This window comes from Cynara cardunculus, assembly GCF_001531365.2.
Source record: "Cynara cardunculus var. scolymus isolate 2C chromosome LG 11, CcrdV1, whole genome shotgun sequence".
Taxonomy (NCBI): Eukaryota; Viridiplantae; Streptophyta; class Magnoliopsida; order Asterales; family Asteraceae; genus Cynara; species Cynara cardunculus.
In genome coordinates, this window is record NC_037538.1 from 5105065 (window position 1) to 5123477 (window position 18413).

Consider the following 18413-nt stretch of genomic DNA (forward strand, 5'->3'; position numbering starts at 1 on the left):
ACTCAAGATTGGGGATCTCAACTTTATTACAGCAAGCCTTTACAGAATTTTAGCCAGTACCCATCCTACAACTATTATGATTATCAAGACGCATGGTACAATTTCTTGTATCTAAGAAGTTATACGCACTCATGGTTTTTGTACTTTGACAAAAATTTTGATTGCACTTATCCAAGATGGTTTGTTAGATGGTTCAAATTTTTGGGAAATATTCCTCAAACCCTTCCTCCAAGAGTAATGGAAGGATTCAAAAAATTTCAAGAAATCTTTGTTCAAGAAATTACCGACTTTGAGTTTCTTCTTCAATTTACGGTAATATTCAAAGTACCATGGATTTTATCATGGACCTTCAAAGTTATTGATGCAACCGGTTCTTCCCCTCCATTACTACAAAGGATTTCTAGAGTAAAATGGTGGGAAAAGCTTCCAACTGATCAAATGCAAAAAATGACTGTTCAAGGAGTTTCAGACTATTATTCAATTACTTTTGGAGTTCCAGCCTCAATCTCATCTACTTCAAATCAGAAGAAAGAAGAAGAAAAAATTGATCTAATTTTAGCCACTGAATCAAAAGAAGAACTCAAGCGACTTCTTCAAGAACTTAGACGTCGGAGCTCTCCATCAAGCAGCTCTCCCGCTAGTTCTACGTCTCAAGTCCCTGCTTCTCAAAATTTATTTCAAGATAGTCAAGACCCTTATGAGGATTATTTTTAATCTTTAAGGTGTTGAGTGTGTTTGGGTATTGCTTTTGCAAGCAATTCTTTGTATCTATTCAAAATATATCTTATCAAAACACGTGAAATACRCYCTTTGGTATTTCCGATAACATCTTGTTCAAATCTTTTATCTTATCAAAAATATGCAGATTTATGATACGGTCAGCTGAATTTCAAGGCGATAATAATGCTCAAGGTGATAATAATGCTCTTTGTCATTATAAAAGATGTTGCTTTATGAAGAATAGACGTTATGGTCATGCTTTATGCAAAGTATGAAGAATAGACGTTATGGTCAAGACATTATGGTCAAAAGCAGATTCGATATGTTGGATCCATTAAGACAACGACAAAATAGGACGATTGATTCAATTTGTCAGACAAATTCCAATTATTCAACATCAAGGCAAAGTGCCGGTTTCAAGCTCAAAATTTTGAAAGATAACTGGAAGGTGCCAGTCATTCAATTCCAAACTTCAACTATAAAAGACGATCAAAGCTCTACAACAAAATCATCGATTCCTTTCTCAGAAAATACTCTTTTCTTCTCATAAAATCCTAGTGTTAGAATTTTTAGTATGTTATGTCAAAAAAACCCTCTCTCAAATTCTCAACTTCTCAATGTTGAATTAATAATGTGAAGAATAAAAACAAATTTCAATGATTATAAATTCTCTTGGATTCATGAGAAGGTGGTTTGATGGGGATGTGAGGAGGTGAGGTGTAACTGGTGACAATTTGGTACACCGTTCATTTTTTGTGCACAGCCAAATTTCATTATGCAATTGATTGTTTACCAATTATTCTTCTAACAACTTTTAAAACCTCTTAAAAAATAAATAACACCTAATTATCTTTTTTTCAAATAAACTTTCTGGAGTTAGATCAACTGTCAATAAAACTTAGGCGTTTGATGATTTTCTTTAGAGGCTACCGACCGAGTCTTGTAGGCAACTGTAAATTTTTCTGGCTATTCTTCAAAGCTCTTGGGATTGTCGAGATGCGTGTAAGTTGGTCCGTCAAATTTCCTCAAATGGAATCTAAAATTTCATTCATTCCAACAAAACACCATACGAATTACAACCATCTTGTTTAAAACGTGGTTCCCTTTAAAGCCAACCAACTCTTTTCTAGATTCAAACGATTACAATAAAAGCAAGATAACAACGTTTACGATCCCCTTGGTTTCAAGTACTGAAGTTGATTGTTGAAAGGACATATGGAGATTGCATACACTCCGTTAATTCGGAATCATAGATTGTTAACATGACAAGCAATTAAATCACTCATCCAACCACATGTAATGTTTTGTCTCTATTAGTCTCTTTATCTTTTTGGCAGGAAAGAAGTATTTCATTAATATTAAAAGTTATAAATACCTGATAAAATCAGTTTCCTAACACTACAAAATACGACATATCTGTTTTATTTTACACTGTTTCATAAAAAGTTGGGGTTTCTGTACACAACTATAACATATGTTTTATCTTATAATATAAGAGGCAGATATTTTCTAATCCCCTAAAAAAAATGGAAAGACAGCGCCGTTTAAGAACACAAATTAAGCTCTGATATTAAACTAAAACGGTTATATAAAACAATTAATATCTAAAAGTTAAACTACAAGGGTGGTGCCTGATTGGTTTGAGCTTAGCTCCAAAGGTCAAAAGTACCAGGAGATCCCATGTTCAAATCCAAGGAAGAATAAAAATCCCCTTGTGGCCACGGAGGTTCAAATGCGGTGACTCCGGACTATCTACAAAGCAGGTGGTCGCCCTGGGATTAGTCGGCTCGTATAGCGGGTTGGATATCCAGGTTAATAAAATAATATCTAAAAATTATAGTTGAATGGAGGTTCACCTGCAATAACTCCAGACGATTCGTGGTCATTCGAGGCTTAATCGGTACGTGTAAGCTGATCCGAATACGGTTACCCTCAAAAAAGTTGTAAAACGATAATAAGCCATCAGATAAAATTTGGTTAGCATGGAAATATATATGTGCTTAATTAAACACTAGTTTTTGATATCGCGCGTTGCGCGATGATAATATATATTTTTAAATTATTGAAGTTAGTTAAATGAGTCGATAATCACATTTATATATTAAACTAATAAAAATCAATATTATCTTTGATATATGAATCCACCTTATAATTATTGGTTGTTTTTTTAATGTATATATATATATATATATTAATTTTTATATATCGATCTTTTATCATATCAAACTTTGTAATTGGTCCAAAATCATTAAAAAAAATGTGAAAGAAATTAACAATGTTAAACTGTTTCTTCAATGATTCATATGCCACTTTATCTACACATAAAAAATCCATATGCCTACATAATTCCAACTATGATGTGAATGTCTCCGACTAAAAAAGAAATACTATACTTACATAAGCAAAAACTCATACCATGATTTGTTTTATTGAATGACATCTCAAATAACCAAAAATGCAAATCGCATCCACAAATTTATAACTGAATAGAGAGGAAAAATTGAGAAATTACTAGAGAGATTATCATAGAGGTATACCACAAAATTATACATGAATAGAGAGGAATAATTGAGAGATTAATAGAGAGATTATCATAGAGGTGTACCCCAAAATTATACATGAATAGAGAGAAATAATTGAGAGATTATCATAGAGGTGTACCCCAAAATTATATATGAATAGAGAGAAAGAATTGAGAGATTATCATAGAGGTGTACCACAAAATTATATATGAATCGAGAGGAAGAATTGAGTGATTAATAGAGAAATTATCATAGAGGTGTACCACAAAATTATATATGAATAGAAATGAAGAATTGAGTGATTAATATAGAGATTATTATAGAGGTGTACTATGAAGAGAAGATGAAAATTTATAACCAAATAGAGAGGAAGAATTGAGTGATTAATATAAAGATTATTATAGAGGTGTACCATGAAGAGAATATGAAAATTTATAACCAAATAGAGAGAAATAATGATAGTTAAAAGAGTAATTATTAGAGGGAACATGAATAGGTTGAAACAACCTAATTAAATGATATTAAATGTGAATATCAAAAATCAAAAACAAATATTTATGTAGGAAAAGCTTGAGAAAAGGAAAAAAAAAAAGATAAATTATTTTCTTGTTTTGAGAAGAATCCACATCATTACATGTGATTTCTTCTTTAATATATATATAGATTAGGAACATAAGTATGAAACTTGACTAATGCAACAAACTTAAGTAAACTGTAAACAGATCAAGTGAACTGGCATGTTTAAACATACCAGTTCACGTGGTCTGTTTTAGAATGTGATAACTCATACGATGTTTAAAAAATACAAAAACAAAATGAAATATCTGGTTTATTATTATTTTGTCCAAACAATTTTATGATTCAAATAAATCAAAACCAAGTATGATAGTTCAAATGAAAACGGATCAAACGAGTCATTTAGGTTGGTTAAAACTTAAAAGAGTCGTCAAGACTCGAGATAAACCAAGAAAAACGATATGGACTGTTTTGTAATTAATAGAAGGTTATGTGCCATAAATGACAACTAACTCAAACTATTGGGTACCAAATAGTAAAATATAGTAGATGAAAAATAATCTTTTAGGATGCGTTTGGTACGCAGACAGGACATGACAGGACAGAACGGGACGGGACAGGACAGCTGTTCAGCGTTTGGTAAGACATGATAGGACTGGACAGAACTGGTTAAAATGACCAATTTACCCCTACTGAGTCAATCCTATAATTCCAACCACCATGATCAAAACCCAATTTTACAATGACAAATTTCAAACCCTAAATCGATTTTACAGTGACAAATTTACAGTGACAAATTTCGACTGTGACAATCAATTTTACAGCAAACCCTAAATCGATTTAGATCAATTATTAAATTATTCAAACCCTAAATCGATTTTATACAACTTCAATCAATTTTACAGTGACAAATTTCGATCAAAACCCAATTTTACAGCAAACAGATCTATAAATCGATTCAAACCCTAAATCGATTCAAGCATTACAACCAACAAACCCTAAATCGATTCAAGCAAAGCAAACCCTAAATCGATTCAAACCTAGCAAAACCTAAATCGATTCAAACATAACGATGGAGAAGGAAATCGTGTACCTGATGAAGGAGAAGGAGGGTGAGATGGAGAAGGAAATCGATTCAAACCTCCCGTCGCCGTCGCCGATGGGGAAGGATGCACGATGAGGGTGCGATGGAGGCAGTCTGAGCATGGAGGAGCGAGTGCGATGGAGGGTAGTCTGAGTATGGAGGAGAAGGAGCGAGTGCGATGGAGGGTAGATTAGTAAAAAAGTCTGTTCCACTTAGTTCCAGGGGTAAAAAGTGAACACCCGTGTTCCATGTGTGTACAAGTTAGTTCCAATTAGTTCCACTTAAAAACACACCAAACCTGAAACAAATGTGTCCTGTACTGTCCTGTTCCACCTTGTTCCAAGTACCAAACGCACGTTAGAAGTTTGCGGAACCAACCAACCGCTGGTATAAAGAGTCTCCCTCGAAGTTTCCTTCTCTGCTATTCACACACTCTCAGATTGAAGAATCCAATGGCAGGAATTCAAAACAAGCTGTTCGTCGTGCTACTTTGTTCGGCTTATCTGATCGCACCTTTTGCTGATGCCATAGATGTCAAATACTGCAGTAAGTTTGTTTAGTTTCTTTTTTGAGTTAGGTATGATCCAAGTATCTCAAGTTAGGGTTTGCAGATTTAGTTTTTGATTTTGAGTCCATGATCGATTGATTTACACAACGAGGTTAACTTTTGTGCTTTTTAGTTTTTTAAATGGGCCTTATTGTTTTCGCGTTAACTTGATCTTTGGGGGGTTGACCATGGGAGTGCTCCCTCCTTCCGATAATATTTTTATTGGTTTTGATGTTATACGCTAGTGGTTTTCAAATGAAAATTTGATATTAGTTTTGTTGATTATGGAGTTACGGTGGTGCTTGTCGTTCAGTTTAGTATGCCTCAGGTCAGTTCTAAGCATGTTAGCGCCGTCTTTAGGAAGGGGAATCTTGTTCCGGACTGCACATGAATTGATTTGCGAGTATGCTGAATAGAAACTAACAAAGTGCTGGTAATTACACTAATTTTTTTGTGTTTTTCCAGAAGTTGAGTTATCTAGCAAATGTTTAGATTTAGGATTTGTGAATTGGCTTCTCGAAGTCAACATGTATCCCTTGTTGGATTTAGGGAGTGATTTGCTTGCAGCAATTGGTAATCAATGAAGCAAATCCATTAATAGTAGAAGTCATGCGCACTTTGCTAAGAAATAGGGTTTCAAAGTTTTACAGAAGCATGAATATGGAATTCACTTGTCGAACTGTTAAAGGTTATTCATTATTTGCATCGAACTGGCACTGAAGTTCATTATGTTAGAATTTTGACGAAGGGATGGTCTTAACTGAGGCAAAACTGAAATACTGATTCTCATGACTGGATCCTACAATTGCATTTATGTATATGTAAAAGGCAATGAGTCAAGCTAGAGTCTCATATTTTATTCTCCCTATGTTGAATTATTAATGCCATTAAACACATTCCTCTGCTTTGTGGGCTTCATGTCATTAAATTCACAATAATAATATAGTATAAGGTTCAACTATCTTACTTAATCAAATGAGGAAACAAACCCTAGTCTTCATTATGCTCCTAAAGCATGTTGAATGATGAAAGTACAATACTTTAGGAAACTAGCCCTATGCTGAATGATCTTTTTTTGTCATTAAAACATGCAAAAGATTGCATAAACTACATACAAGCACACATGCGCACACATATACGCACACACACACGCACACACACACACACACATATATATATATATGTGTGTGTGTGTGTGTGTCAGATGGAGGTCATAATATAGTAATGAACTCCGTGAAACAGTTATTGTAAAAGGTAGTATTCCACAATATCATGGGGGCTAAGCTTGTCAAAATGAACCGGATTGGGTATTTCAGGGGATGGTGAGTCATCTAAGGGATTTGGCATTTGAACTTACCTTATCTGGGAGGCTGAGTTGTGCTTACTTGTTTGGTGGAATTGTGGGATGAGGATTCAATGAGATCAGGGTTTTAGTACACTTACCCCATTGGGAGGGGCTCCTTTCCCCTACCTTGCATGACTTAGTAGATGAATGTGGTTGCTTAATAAGATAACAGGGGTCTCATTAGTAGCTTTGTCAGTTGACTTCGACAAAGAAAAAAATGGAGGCTTATTACCTTTTTCATGTTGGTATTGTCGGTGACTTTATCTTGGGGTTTAGCTCCAATGGTAAGGGTTGACTTGTTAGGACTTACACATGTGGGTTCAGTTCCAAAGAGAGAATATGGAAACATGTTTCCATCCCAAATAGAAAAGAAATAACAAAAAGAGCATGTACTTTCCTCATTTTCAACATATTTTATTTAAAAGCAATCTTAGTACCAGACACAAAGTTCCATGGTTTATAACCCGCTTTGTGTGAGGATTGGTTTCTTTTTGAACCCCCGAAACTGTGGTTAGTACAACGTGCTTCAAACCTCTGAAAACACACCCCATTCTGTCTCCACTGGATCAATTCCCGAGAGGACCCTCAAGAAAAGGAATTGACACTTGCCTATGCTGTTAATCGCGCCGCTATAGCGGTGCCATAGCGGTTCCCGGTTCTCGTGAGAATAGCGGTGTCGATAATAATGGCGCTATTTTCCACATTTTGACCGCAATTTCAGTTGCGAAAGTGGTGCTTAAGTCTGCAATTTTTCTTGTGCTTGATTTCTTACTTTAGTTGGACTATTTAGTGTTGGGATCAAATTGTCGGGTTCTTTTTTTTTTGCCAAGTGTCAAGCTCTTTTAGGTTTAGGTTAAGATTTCTGAAACTCACGACTTCTGAGTTTTTTGAATTAATGTCAATTTTGAAGCTTAGTTTAGTTTGTTTGACTCTATAAAGTCATTTGAGATTTTGATTATTTCTTTTTAATCGTTAGGAGCACGTATTTAGCTGCTGAAACATACTCATTAATATGTAATTTCAGTAACTACTAGATGGACTATTGGTTTGGGTGCCTAAATATACATGTATGCACATACACACATGCACACATATATAATTCTAATTGTTATACAAACCGCTATTTTTGACAGCTATACCACTGCTTTACCATCACTATGATCGCTATTTCGAATCACAATAATGACCACGATTACAGATTTTGAGCTGTAACAACATAGACACATGCTTATGAAAATATTATTTAAATTCTCTAGTTTGAACTGGATTTAAAAAGAGCCTCTTCTTTCTTGTGAGTATGCCTACTGTTCCAGTAGCTTGTGCATTGACTGAGGATCTTATGTATTGTTATCTATGCATGTACAGAAAAGAATAAAGATTATGCCGTCAAGGTCAGTGGAGTTGAGATTACTCCTTACCCAGTAACAAGAGGCCCAGAGACCACCTTCACTATTACTGCCTCTACAGGTAAAAAGAAAATTCTACTTTATCTATCTTCCTAGTTTGAAGGATAATGCAAGCAAAACTAAGCTTTAGGTTTTGGTTAGCAATAGGATAGCTTTTCTTGCCTATCACTGCTTGTCTTCTGCTTTGTGGTTATTATATCTTCTTATAAGATTCAATGCAACAGTGCTCTCGTTAGAAAGTAAAAGGTATGCTTTTTTTTTATGCCACACTTATAAGTTATAATTTACTTCTAGCCTATTTTTATGGGTTTGTTTTGTGAACATGCTCCTTAAGTCACAACCCACGTGTACTACAATAGCATCTGCAGTGGAAACTAGTAACTGTTTGCACTCCAGTTAGTTTTTTTTGAATACGCAAGGGCGACATGACATATCCCCAGATATGTTATTCTGCCTGTCTTCTGAAAGTTGCATTGCATCATTTTTATCACCAACTTCACTCATTTAATTCTTCATTGCTTGGCAGAAGTTCCGGGATGTCTAGAGTTTACAAAGTGTGAACATTTGGAATACTAATTTCAATTTAGCAACTATATCCTCCTAGATACAATGTTTGTTGACATACAAAGGGGAGCATTGGTGGTTGAAAATGAAATGTTGTTGCCTATGGTTGCATTTAGTGTGCACTACAACATTCTGTTGATGTATGGACCAACATACACTTATATTAATTGTGCAACATAATGTTGTCCTATTACTTGTTCATTACACAGCATTGCCAAATATGAACAATGGATCCACTACAAATGAGTGTTGCCTCAATAAAATCTACAGTTAAATCCTACAATAAGACAACTTACGTAAATTTTATAGAATGCTATAATACAAAGCTATTTGCTTGTCTTTATCCACACACACAAAAAAAATTATTTGCCAGCACAAAACTACAAAAGTGGTTGGTCAATATAACAGGAAATCACACAGGATTCAGGTTCATTATTGTTTGCTTCAATGAATAGAATAGAATAGAATTGTACATTCAAATTGCACTAATACAATTTTGACGACTAAGGCCTGACACAAATAAAGGAAATAAACGGCACATTAGAGCTCATTGTTACTGAAATGATTGGAAAAGGCATGTCAGTTAGGCAAGATTCTAACTTCAGATGAAATTCCTCTACATCCTACACAGAAATTCAAGGAAGACTTCTCTTCTAAATGTTATGTCACCCTGGAATACTCTTGTGATTTTGCTCTATTGGAGTGCTTAAGCATCTGCTCAACACACACCAAATCTGAAGCTCCTTCTTTTGCAAGAGATTCAATTTTCTTGTAACAGTATTGCATGAGCACTTCATAGGGGATTGGTGATTGGGTGGATATTAATTTCAAAGGGTTCCTGGTGGCCAGATCTAACTTAGAGCGTAAAGGGGAAGTGATAATTGTTACCTTTTGCTTTAAGTGTGAGGTCTAGGATTTGTACACATGTCTCCAGTTTAGAACGTTTTTGGGATTACTTTTTGGTGTTTACATCTAGCCTTTGAGATCCACATGCAATTTGAAAAGGAAAAAAAAAAAACTGTACTTGGAAGATGCAGGATTCCTGCTGAGGGAATTTGCATTGACCAACATGTGAACTCATTGTGTTCATCTTTTAGACTGGCAGGGATTTGAATGTGCATCTAAAATCAATTTAGCTTGTAACATGTTACACTTTTGTGCTGCTCCATCAGATTTATGGTGAATGTTCTTGCCGTGCAGATACACCCATCGTTGGAGGGAGTCTTCAGATTGATGTTTCATACTACTTTTTTGGTGTCTATAGCGAGACCAGTGACCTCTGCACGAAGACAGAATGCCCTGTTTCTTGTGGTGACTTTGCGATCTCTCACTCCCAAGCCTTGCCTTCAGTAACTCCGCCTGTAAGTGTCTTTTCCACCTGTTATTTTCCAAAACTGTTGTTTGTATCTATATCCATGGTTTTGGCAACAACCCTTGTTCAAACAAGTTCCTGTCAAACCATATTGTTTTCATTATTAATTTTGTTTGATGGTGGCATTTGTTTCTTTATGATAATATAGTGCCTAAAGAGATGACTTGTTAATCAGCAAGTCAATAGTATTTAGGATTATTGTAGTTATAAAGTGTGTGTTAACGAACAATCGAACAGTGTGGTTGGCCAAATGGTGGTTCCTTAACGGGGTTAACATGAACTAACAGGATACTTGCTAAATATCGTAATCGGTACCCTCAATTTAAGTATATTGTAACTATTTCTGCATTGTAGACAACTGCATTTGATGAAGTTGAGAGGTAAGGCGGCCCATCACCAGTGATTTGCAACCCCTCCCCAAAAAAAAGATTAATTCTCGTTTGGGTGTTTGCCTTTTCTGCTGAAATCACGACTAAAATTGAATCACAAATATGATATTATTCTGTGTTGCATTCGATTTTGGGCAATAGAGGGAGCTATAGGCCTGTGAAGTGGCAATGATGAAGGAAGGCAGTGATGATGGTGCATGCGAAACTGCCAATGGGCAACCATGGCAACCCGTTAGGCCAGGGATTTGTCCTGGTTAGCTCAGGGATTATTTAGAGGTTTGAAAATGACTCAAACAGGGATCAGATTCGATTGGATTGTTTATGGCGTTTTCTCTTTGGGCCTGATTTTTGATTCTTGGACTTGACCCACCAAGTTGGCAAGAGAGATGATGGCTTCTATTCAATAAAGGGTCCTGATTGCAATATGTGGCAAGTCATTCCTTAGTCTGGGTTGATGACATTAAAAGACGCACCTTTTTTGGGTAACTTCATATGTTTTATTTGCATTCATGAAATATGATTTCATTAAAACAAACTTGATAATCACAAGGGCCAAAGTCTCTTAATCAGTGGTATTTAGTACAAGTCGTACCACATAGCGTCATGCTGATATCATAGTTTCATAGTTCCTGGATCATTGTTCAACGAGTAAAGACTGAGCTCTATTTGTGGGTGATGGTTAGGATGACTTAAAACCTTGTCACAGACTTTATTTAATGAATAAGATCAACAGGTGAGTGCCATGGATAACAATCTTCAACCAACGAATAGGTGTGTGTGCCTGCAAGCATGTGTGTGTGTTCGAGAGAAATAAAGCATAGATATGCATGTTGATCTTCATATTTGCATTTATTTCCTTATCAGACATTATAGGAGCCAGTGTCCATTATATCATCTGTTTCAAAAGAAACATTAAGAGTAGTTATAGGAAGAAAGAAAAGGTAGTGTAAACAAACCCCCGAGTTCTCTTTGGTCAAATGACCTTTTGAATACAAAAAAGCCACTGATATCAACACAATAATTGCCACACATCCATTTTGTTTTCGCTTTTCCGTAGAACTGACGAGCATTGTTTGACAAATTCAGGGTTCATATACACTCACAATGAAGATGAAAGATGGTGACAAAAATGAGTTGACATGCATCACGTTTGATTTCAGCATTGGCTGGTATAACTCCGAGGAGGCAGTGGCTGCCAGTTAAGTGCTTGAAATCTGTTTTCTCGACCAATCTATCAATAACAGCTATACTAGATTATCTCATGTTCCCTTCTGTTTACAGCTCTGTATAACATACACCATCTCGCATTTGGTTTTGTACTACCTTTAATGGTTTGACTGTAATAACCGGTGATACTGGTTACTAAGTCCTATGTTTGTACATAAAAAATCGATGCTTTCCCATGTTATTCTATCTTCTTATCTCCATGTTTATTAGGTCCGAGCAAAAAGGGCTCTAGGTGATGGTGACACTACTGTTCTTGAAGCCAAGAAAGTCTTGATGTGACCTTACCTCTTGGGGTCCTTATAATCTGTACATTGTTGTGTATTTTTTTCACCTATACCCTAGAAACCAAATTTTGGTTTGTGACCTTACCTCTTGGGGTCCTTATTATCAGACTTGGGCACATCCGAGTCCCGACCTTAAAAAACCTGAATTCAAGGCATCCCCACCAAACGACCACATAAGTTGTAACGTAGCAACCAAGTAACCATACTTGCTATGAGAATACGTGGAACTCCATTAGGTTACTCTCCAAAAGAGCCCTTGAGGAGAAAAGGGAGCAGGGGCTGATGCAGCCTTTAAGCACTGGGGGGGAAAGGCTCCCAGTCAAAAACCAAAAACTTTTGTTGACTAGCTTAAATTTTCTATTTTCACCCTTGTCTTGCATGGTTTCCTCCCAGTCCCATATGGCCATATGCTTCCCTCACCCAAGTCCCATCCAACGTGCCCCCACTCCATTAATTTCCTAGATCTGCCACTGGAACTGGAAGGGAGGTTCCAACATATATTAAGGAGAATAGTTCCATGTCTAGCCAATATAGGACTCCTAACACACCCCATCCAACATAGTCTAGAGGGGGCTAGACGAGTACGGATTTCCCGGGAGTGTCAAGTCCCTAGGGTGTAGATTTTGGATTTGATACCATGTGAGAATATGTGGAACTTTGCTAGGTTACTCTCCAAAAGATCCCTTGAAGAGAGGAGAGGCTCTAACATATATAGCGGAGAAATGGTCAAAGTCTAGCCGATGTGGGACTCTACACTTGCAGCGAATTGCACACATCTTAGAACTTTTGTCTTGACTCATATACAAAAACTCTCAACTAGTGACTAGGGCCATTACTTTGCTTGCAGGTCATGATTCTTGATTTGTGGGCTATCTGGATGTAGTTACCTTTGACTTTCTTTGCTTCACAATGGTGCATCATGCATGTCTGAGTGAAAAGTTCTTTTCTTAGATCTTAAATCCATAACGATGCATGTGTTTTAGAGAAAATTTCCGATCGTAGAACTCATTATAGGGGTCATATACACGAATCCAAGTACTGTTATGTGCCCGTGCATTGCCTGCGTCTTTGTGTTCATTTATTTATGTACAGACAATCACATGTGCTCAATAATGTCTTGACTGAGCTTGTGTACAGGTCTGGTCCATGAGTATCCTAATCAAGAATTGGGCATCATGGTCCAGTGGGGTAGTTATGAGAAGCTGAAAGGTTCAGAAACAGGTATCATGCTTTGTACAAATAAGTCCTTAACCCCTCCACTATTGCTTTTACTTTATATCCACAAAAGTCTAGTTGATGAAAAAGGGTAAAAGAAGCTGCTTTTATTCTTTTGCTAGAAGCCCCCCTTGTGACTGAATTATGAGTGGTGCCACACCTTGTCTCCCATTGTTTTAGCCTAATCTGGTTCACCATCTCCATTATTGCCAAATGTTTGGTCTAGTTTTGATTGATCTTCAAGGTCTTTTTGGTCATTTCACTGACCACACACTCTATCTTCGAAATTACCCTTATGCCCACATCCAACTGACGTGTGCTATCACTATTGGTTGATTATAGCTAAGCCTACTATAACAGGATTGGTGTATCCAACCAAAGATTGAAACCTTACCATCCACCAAAGACAACCACTAGGCAAGACCTCTACCTCTCACCTTTTCTTTTACTCCCTTGGTCCTATCAGAATTAAAACATCTCTTTCTTCACTAAGTTTTCGTTTTAAAGTTATTTATATACTATTACTTCTTTTAATGGTGTTTTAGATATTTGACAAATATTTGGACTTTCCTCGGCACTGACCCTGTGCCATGATATAAACCCACCTCAAGTAGATGAGAGATGATGTGAAGAGATGAAAGGAATGAGAGGACGATTCTTAGGGAAACCGAAAACCATTTCAGCCATAACCACTGTGAAACAAGGTCTAGTTTTCCAGGCAAGTACCTTGAGTCAATACTTCCCAACACCAACAGTCACAAGTGACATCAAGGATGAAGATTACTGTAGAGCCCCCGTAAGCTTGGAAGATCTGGAGAAGAGTGTATTGGTTTTGGAAAAGATCGGAAACCATTCGTCGTTATTAGAATTTGAGGAGAAGTGTCCGCCAGGAGGAAGTGATTCAGTCATCCTCTATACGACAAGCTTGAGAGGTATACGTAAGACTTTCGAAGATTGCAACGCTATTAGGTTTCTGTTAGAGAGCTTCCGGGTTTTGTATGACGAGAGGGATGTTTCCATGCACTTGGAATTCAGGGAGGAGTTCTGGCGGACATTAGGCGGCAGGGTGATCCCTCCAAGGCTGTTCATCAGAGGAAGACATATTGGAGGGGTTGACGAGGTGGTCTGGCTCCATGAGCAAGGGAAGCTAAAAAACCTCGTGAATGGGATACCAAGAAGTCCCACCCGTGGTCCCTGCAAAGGGTGTGGCGGGATGCGGTTTGTGCTCTGCTTTTCATGCAACGGCAGTCGGAAGGTTATGCTGGAGGAAGTAAACAATAGCGATGATTCCCCATTTCCAGTTAGTTGTGTAGAGTGCAATGAAAATGGACTAATGAAATGCCCCATTTGCTTCTAATTAGGAAATCTATGGTGTTAGAACCCGGAATATAGGGTCAACTCAACTGTCAAATAAATATCAAGTCTTGGGGCTCTTTCTCATAGGTCACCAGTTCAGGTATTTCTCAGGGCCATCAGGGAGTTAAAATTGTGCACAAGCTGATCTGCACATTCATGGTTATTAAAAAAAATGTGTTTGAAATGTATCAGGTGATTGGATAAGTGTTCCAAACGCATCTAAGAAAAGTAGATGGAAGATAGACGTAAGTTTTAAAATCGACATGTAAATATTTGCTGCTGATTGTGGTATCATATGTTTTATCATCTAACGTTTCTATATTTTGTTGTGCTTAAGGTTGTCGATGTATCATAAACTTTTTATCTTTTCTTTCTTATAAATAATATTTAATTACTAATATAATGTTCTTATTACATTACTAGAGAAACATTCTAATAATCATCTCACTCACTTGTATGGTGTTTGCATTTGTATACAAGTAATTGAAGATATTTTCTGGTTTTTTCATGTTACATACAGATTATTTGTATGTATATATGTATACCGTATAGATATGTTCTAGAGTCTACATTAGTATATGCCAAAGTAAACATGGTAAATGAATATGGTAATCATTTAGTTTATATTAATGCCATATGATGGTGTCTCCATGTGAGGCGAAAAGGGTGAAGGGTGGTTACAAATTATTTTCAATTTATTTTGCATAAAAAAAGAATAGGTTTGGAATATGTGTCTCAAGAAATTGACATAAATATCGTAGTTAAGTGGTGGCACGTGATATTTAGGTAAAGGGTGATTCCGTACTTTTATAGTATTTTAATTCATTTACTCATTTTTAAATACAAAGTTTTCTCTTGTATTTTTTTATTTTATTTTATGTTCTGTTCTCGAATTTGAGGGAAAAAGGAAAAAAAAAATTGAAAGAAAAGGAGAAAAAATTATGTGTGTTCTTGAAAGGGAAATAAAATGCAGTATAGTCTTTTTCAATGTGATAAAGTTACATAATGTCTTTTTCTTTCATAAAGGGGTATTTCCATGGGTTTGCCTTGATATCGTATTCATACCGTTGTATTGAAATCAGTTTGAACAAAATATTTCATTTTCTCTATTTTAGAGAATTTACTGAAGATGCTCTTAAAATATAATCATAAATCGTAATAAAACAGACTTATTGATGTTTTTTTCAATGTAACAATGTTGATATATATATATATATATATATATATTGTGATGATGTAAGACGAAGAGTTTTTCATGACACCCATAAGACCAATTCTCAATCTTTGTACTAGATCTACAATCTGAACATTCATAATCACAAAATTGTCATGAGACTTCTCAATAATCACAAAATTGTCACTGTACAACTTTAGACCATTAGATCATTAGCTTATAAAGTTGATCAATAAACATAAATTGGTCTTACAGGTCTCATGTAAAACTTTTGGTCTCACATGAACTCATATATATATATATATATATATATATATATATGGTTGGGTTCACGTGAGACCAGCTTATTTTCGTGAGACCCGTGAGACTACCTTTTTACACTTGAAACTTCACAACAAATTACTGTGAATGTGACTTTTTTAACCTTCACAGCAAAGTCACCTTCATAGTGTTTTTGCTGTGAAGTTTCAAGTGTAAAAATGTGGTCTCACGGGTCTCACGAAAACAGGCTGATCTCACATGATCCCAAGTCTATATATATATGGGCTCATTCAAGGGAGAACTGATTAGTTTGTGGCAACTGTGAGATCCAATCTCAACCACATATCAATGGATAAATTAAGAAAATTAGTAATGTTGGTAATTTGAGTTAAAATTATAATTAGAGGGCACCTCTCACCTCTTACCTCTCTCCGACCTCAGATCTCCAACCTCCGATGAACATTATTCTGACCGGTACCAAGTAATCATTGTGATACACAATGTGATACCCATTGTGGTATCACTGTGATACCAACTATGATACCAACCTAAACCTTAAAAACAAAATCAAATCCATAATCTAAATTTAAGGAATACATACCGATCATCCACGTTGTGATACCCAGAATACATACAAGATGCAATGTGATACCCAATGTAGTACCAATTGGGGTACCACTGTGTTACATCTCCGATCGACCACACAAATGACATCAGTGTGATACCCAAGCACATATATGATGCATTGTGATATCATTGTAGTATCATCGGAGGACGGGGGACGGAGAGAGGAGAGAGGAAAGTTTTAAAATACCTAAAATGTCCTTCCATTAAATTTTCATTCAAAATTACCAAAATTATAAATTTCCTAATTTATCTATTGATTTATGGTTGAGATTGGACCTTACGGTTATCACAAACTAATTATTCTCATTTGATTAGACCCCTATATATATATATATATATATATTACCGAGTAATGAGTTTACTACGTAATTATATATATACATTTCAATTAGATAATAAGTTATATGTGCCAATCAAATTTTGATGATGAAAAGGGCAAATTGGTAAATCATGCTATAATTAAAACTCTCCATTATTTTTAACCTTCATAATCAAATATTTGAATAAATCAAAAGCAAATTTAGGTTGCTTCATGTTTATCATCAATCAACAACGTCCATCAAAGTCACAAACCTTGTGGGCCAATGGCAAAATATGTAGATTAAGCAACAACAAATTAAATAATATCTTGAATTTGAAATTTATATCTATTTTTTTATAATATATATATATATATATACGACAAATAGAAAAATAAATTCACACATCCTTCTCATCTTTGATGAGGTTTGAATCTTTGACCTCCTAGGAAGCCAATGACTCACATATCGCTAAGTCAAAGGCCCTTTGATAATTAAAATCTAGTTATTTAATGATCAAACATTAAGTCATACCCTAAAATAAAAACAGATATTTGTACGTCCACAATTAAAACAAGCAAGACCAACACCACCCATCTTTATAAAAAAAATTCTTGAAAGACAGTAATATTATTAAGAAAAAAGTTAAGAGAAAAAAGAATAGGCATAAAAAGGCTGATGAATAGAAACCAAATCAAAGACGATGGAGACTTGGTGATAACGATGATACGGTGAGCAAGAGTAAGAAAAATGGAGAGGATGAGGATTTCAAGGGAAGGCAAGGTGGGATTGTAAGAAAAAATTCAAGACTTTTTCAATTTTTTGTTGATTTTTCGATTGCGGAAATGTAATAGTAAATTAACAGCTCATACAATCATAACGCAAATTATACATAAATGTAAAGAGCGTAGGGAAGAGAAATTTGCGATGTCGTTTAAAGTGGTTCGAGCAACTGGTCATAATCAATTGCTTGACTACTCTCGACTGGCTAATTCAATAGATAAAGAATTCAGTTAAAATGGAGTATGAGTATTGGTCGTCTTCAGAAGTAAACAATTCGTTCAACTTTAAGGTAGGACAACCTTGGCGCATTTTTCATACAGTGCTAAATCTAGTGAAAAAGTAACACTAAAATATTATGATATTATCGCAGTCGACAGTCAAAAGCCACATTAATCACATTACCCCGTTTATCAATTATGAAAAGAAGGTAAATGCATATTTGAATAGAAACCAAAATTAACGTTTCCATGAATAATACCCATTTCTTTTTTGTTCATTGGGTTATAAATAAATAACTATATTGAGTCAAAGGTTGAATATTATATCTATATATATATATATATATATATAGTTGGGTTTCCGTGAGACCAGTCTGTTTTCGTGAAACAACATTTTGCCACTTGAAACTTCACAACAAAATGTTGTAGGTAAAAAAGGGTTGAACTTTCAAACATTTACAGTGTTTTTGCTGTGAAGTTTCAAATATAAAAGTATTGTCTCAC

The 18413-nt window shown here is 35.6% G+C and overlaps 2 protein-coding genes across 2 annotated transcripts; both read left to right on the forward strand.

The window, feature by feature from the left end:
* The first annotated feature begins 5225 nt into the window (after nt 1–5225).
* Nucleotides 5226–11878, forward strand: LOC112520742 (putative phosphatidylglycerol/phosphatidylinositol transfer protein DDB_G0282179). The gene is made up of 4 exons (XM_025129258.1): nt 5226–5388; nt 8100–8201; nt 9905–10065; nt 11552–11878. The coding sequence occupies exons 1-4, from the start codon at nt 5295–5297 to the stop codon at nt 11666–11668; spliced, it is 474 nt and encodes a 157-aa protein (XP_024985026.1). The 5' UTR covers nt 5226–5294; the 3' UTR covers nt 11669–11878.
* Nucleotides 11879–11966: 88 nt separating this feature from the next.
* On the forward strand, nt 11967–14937 carry LOC112520741 (uncharacterized protein At3g28850). Its single transcript, XM_025129257.1, has one exon. The coding sequence runs from the start codon at nt 13826–13828 to the stop codon at nt 14546–14548; it is 723 nt and encodes a 240-aa protein (XP_024985025.1). The 5' UTR covers nt 11967–13825; the 3' UTR covers nt 14549–14937.
* Nucleotides 14938–18413: the final 3476 nt, after the last annotated feature.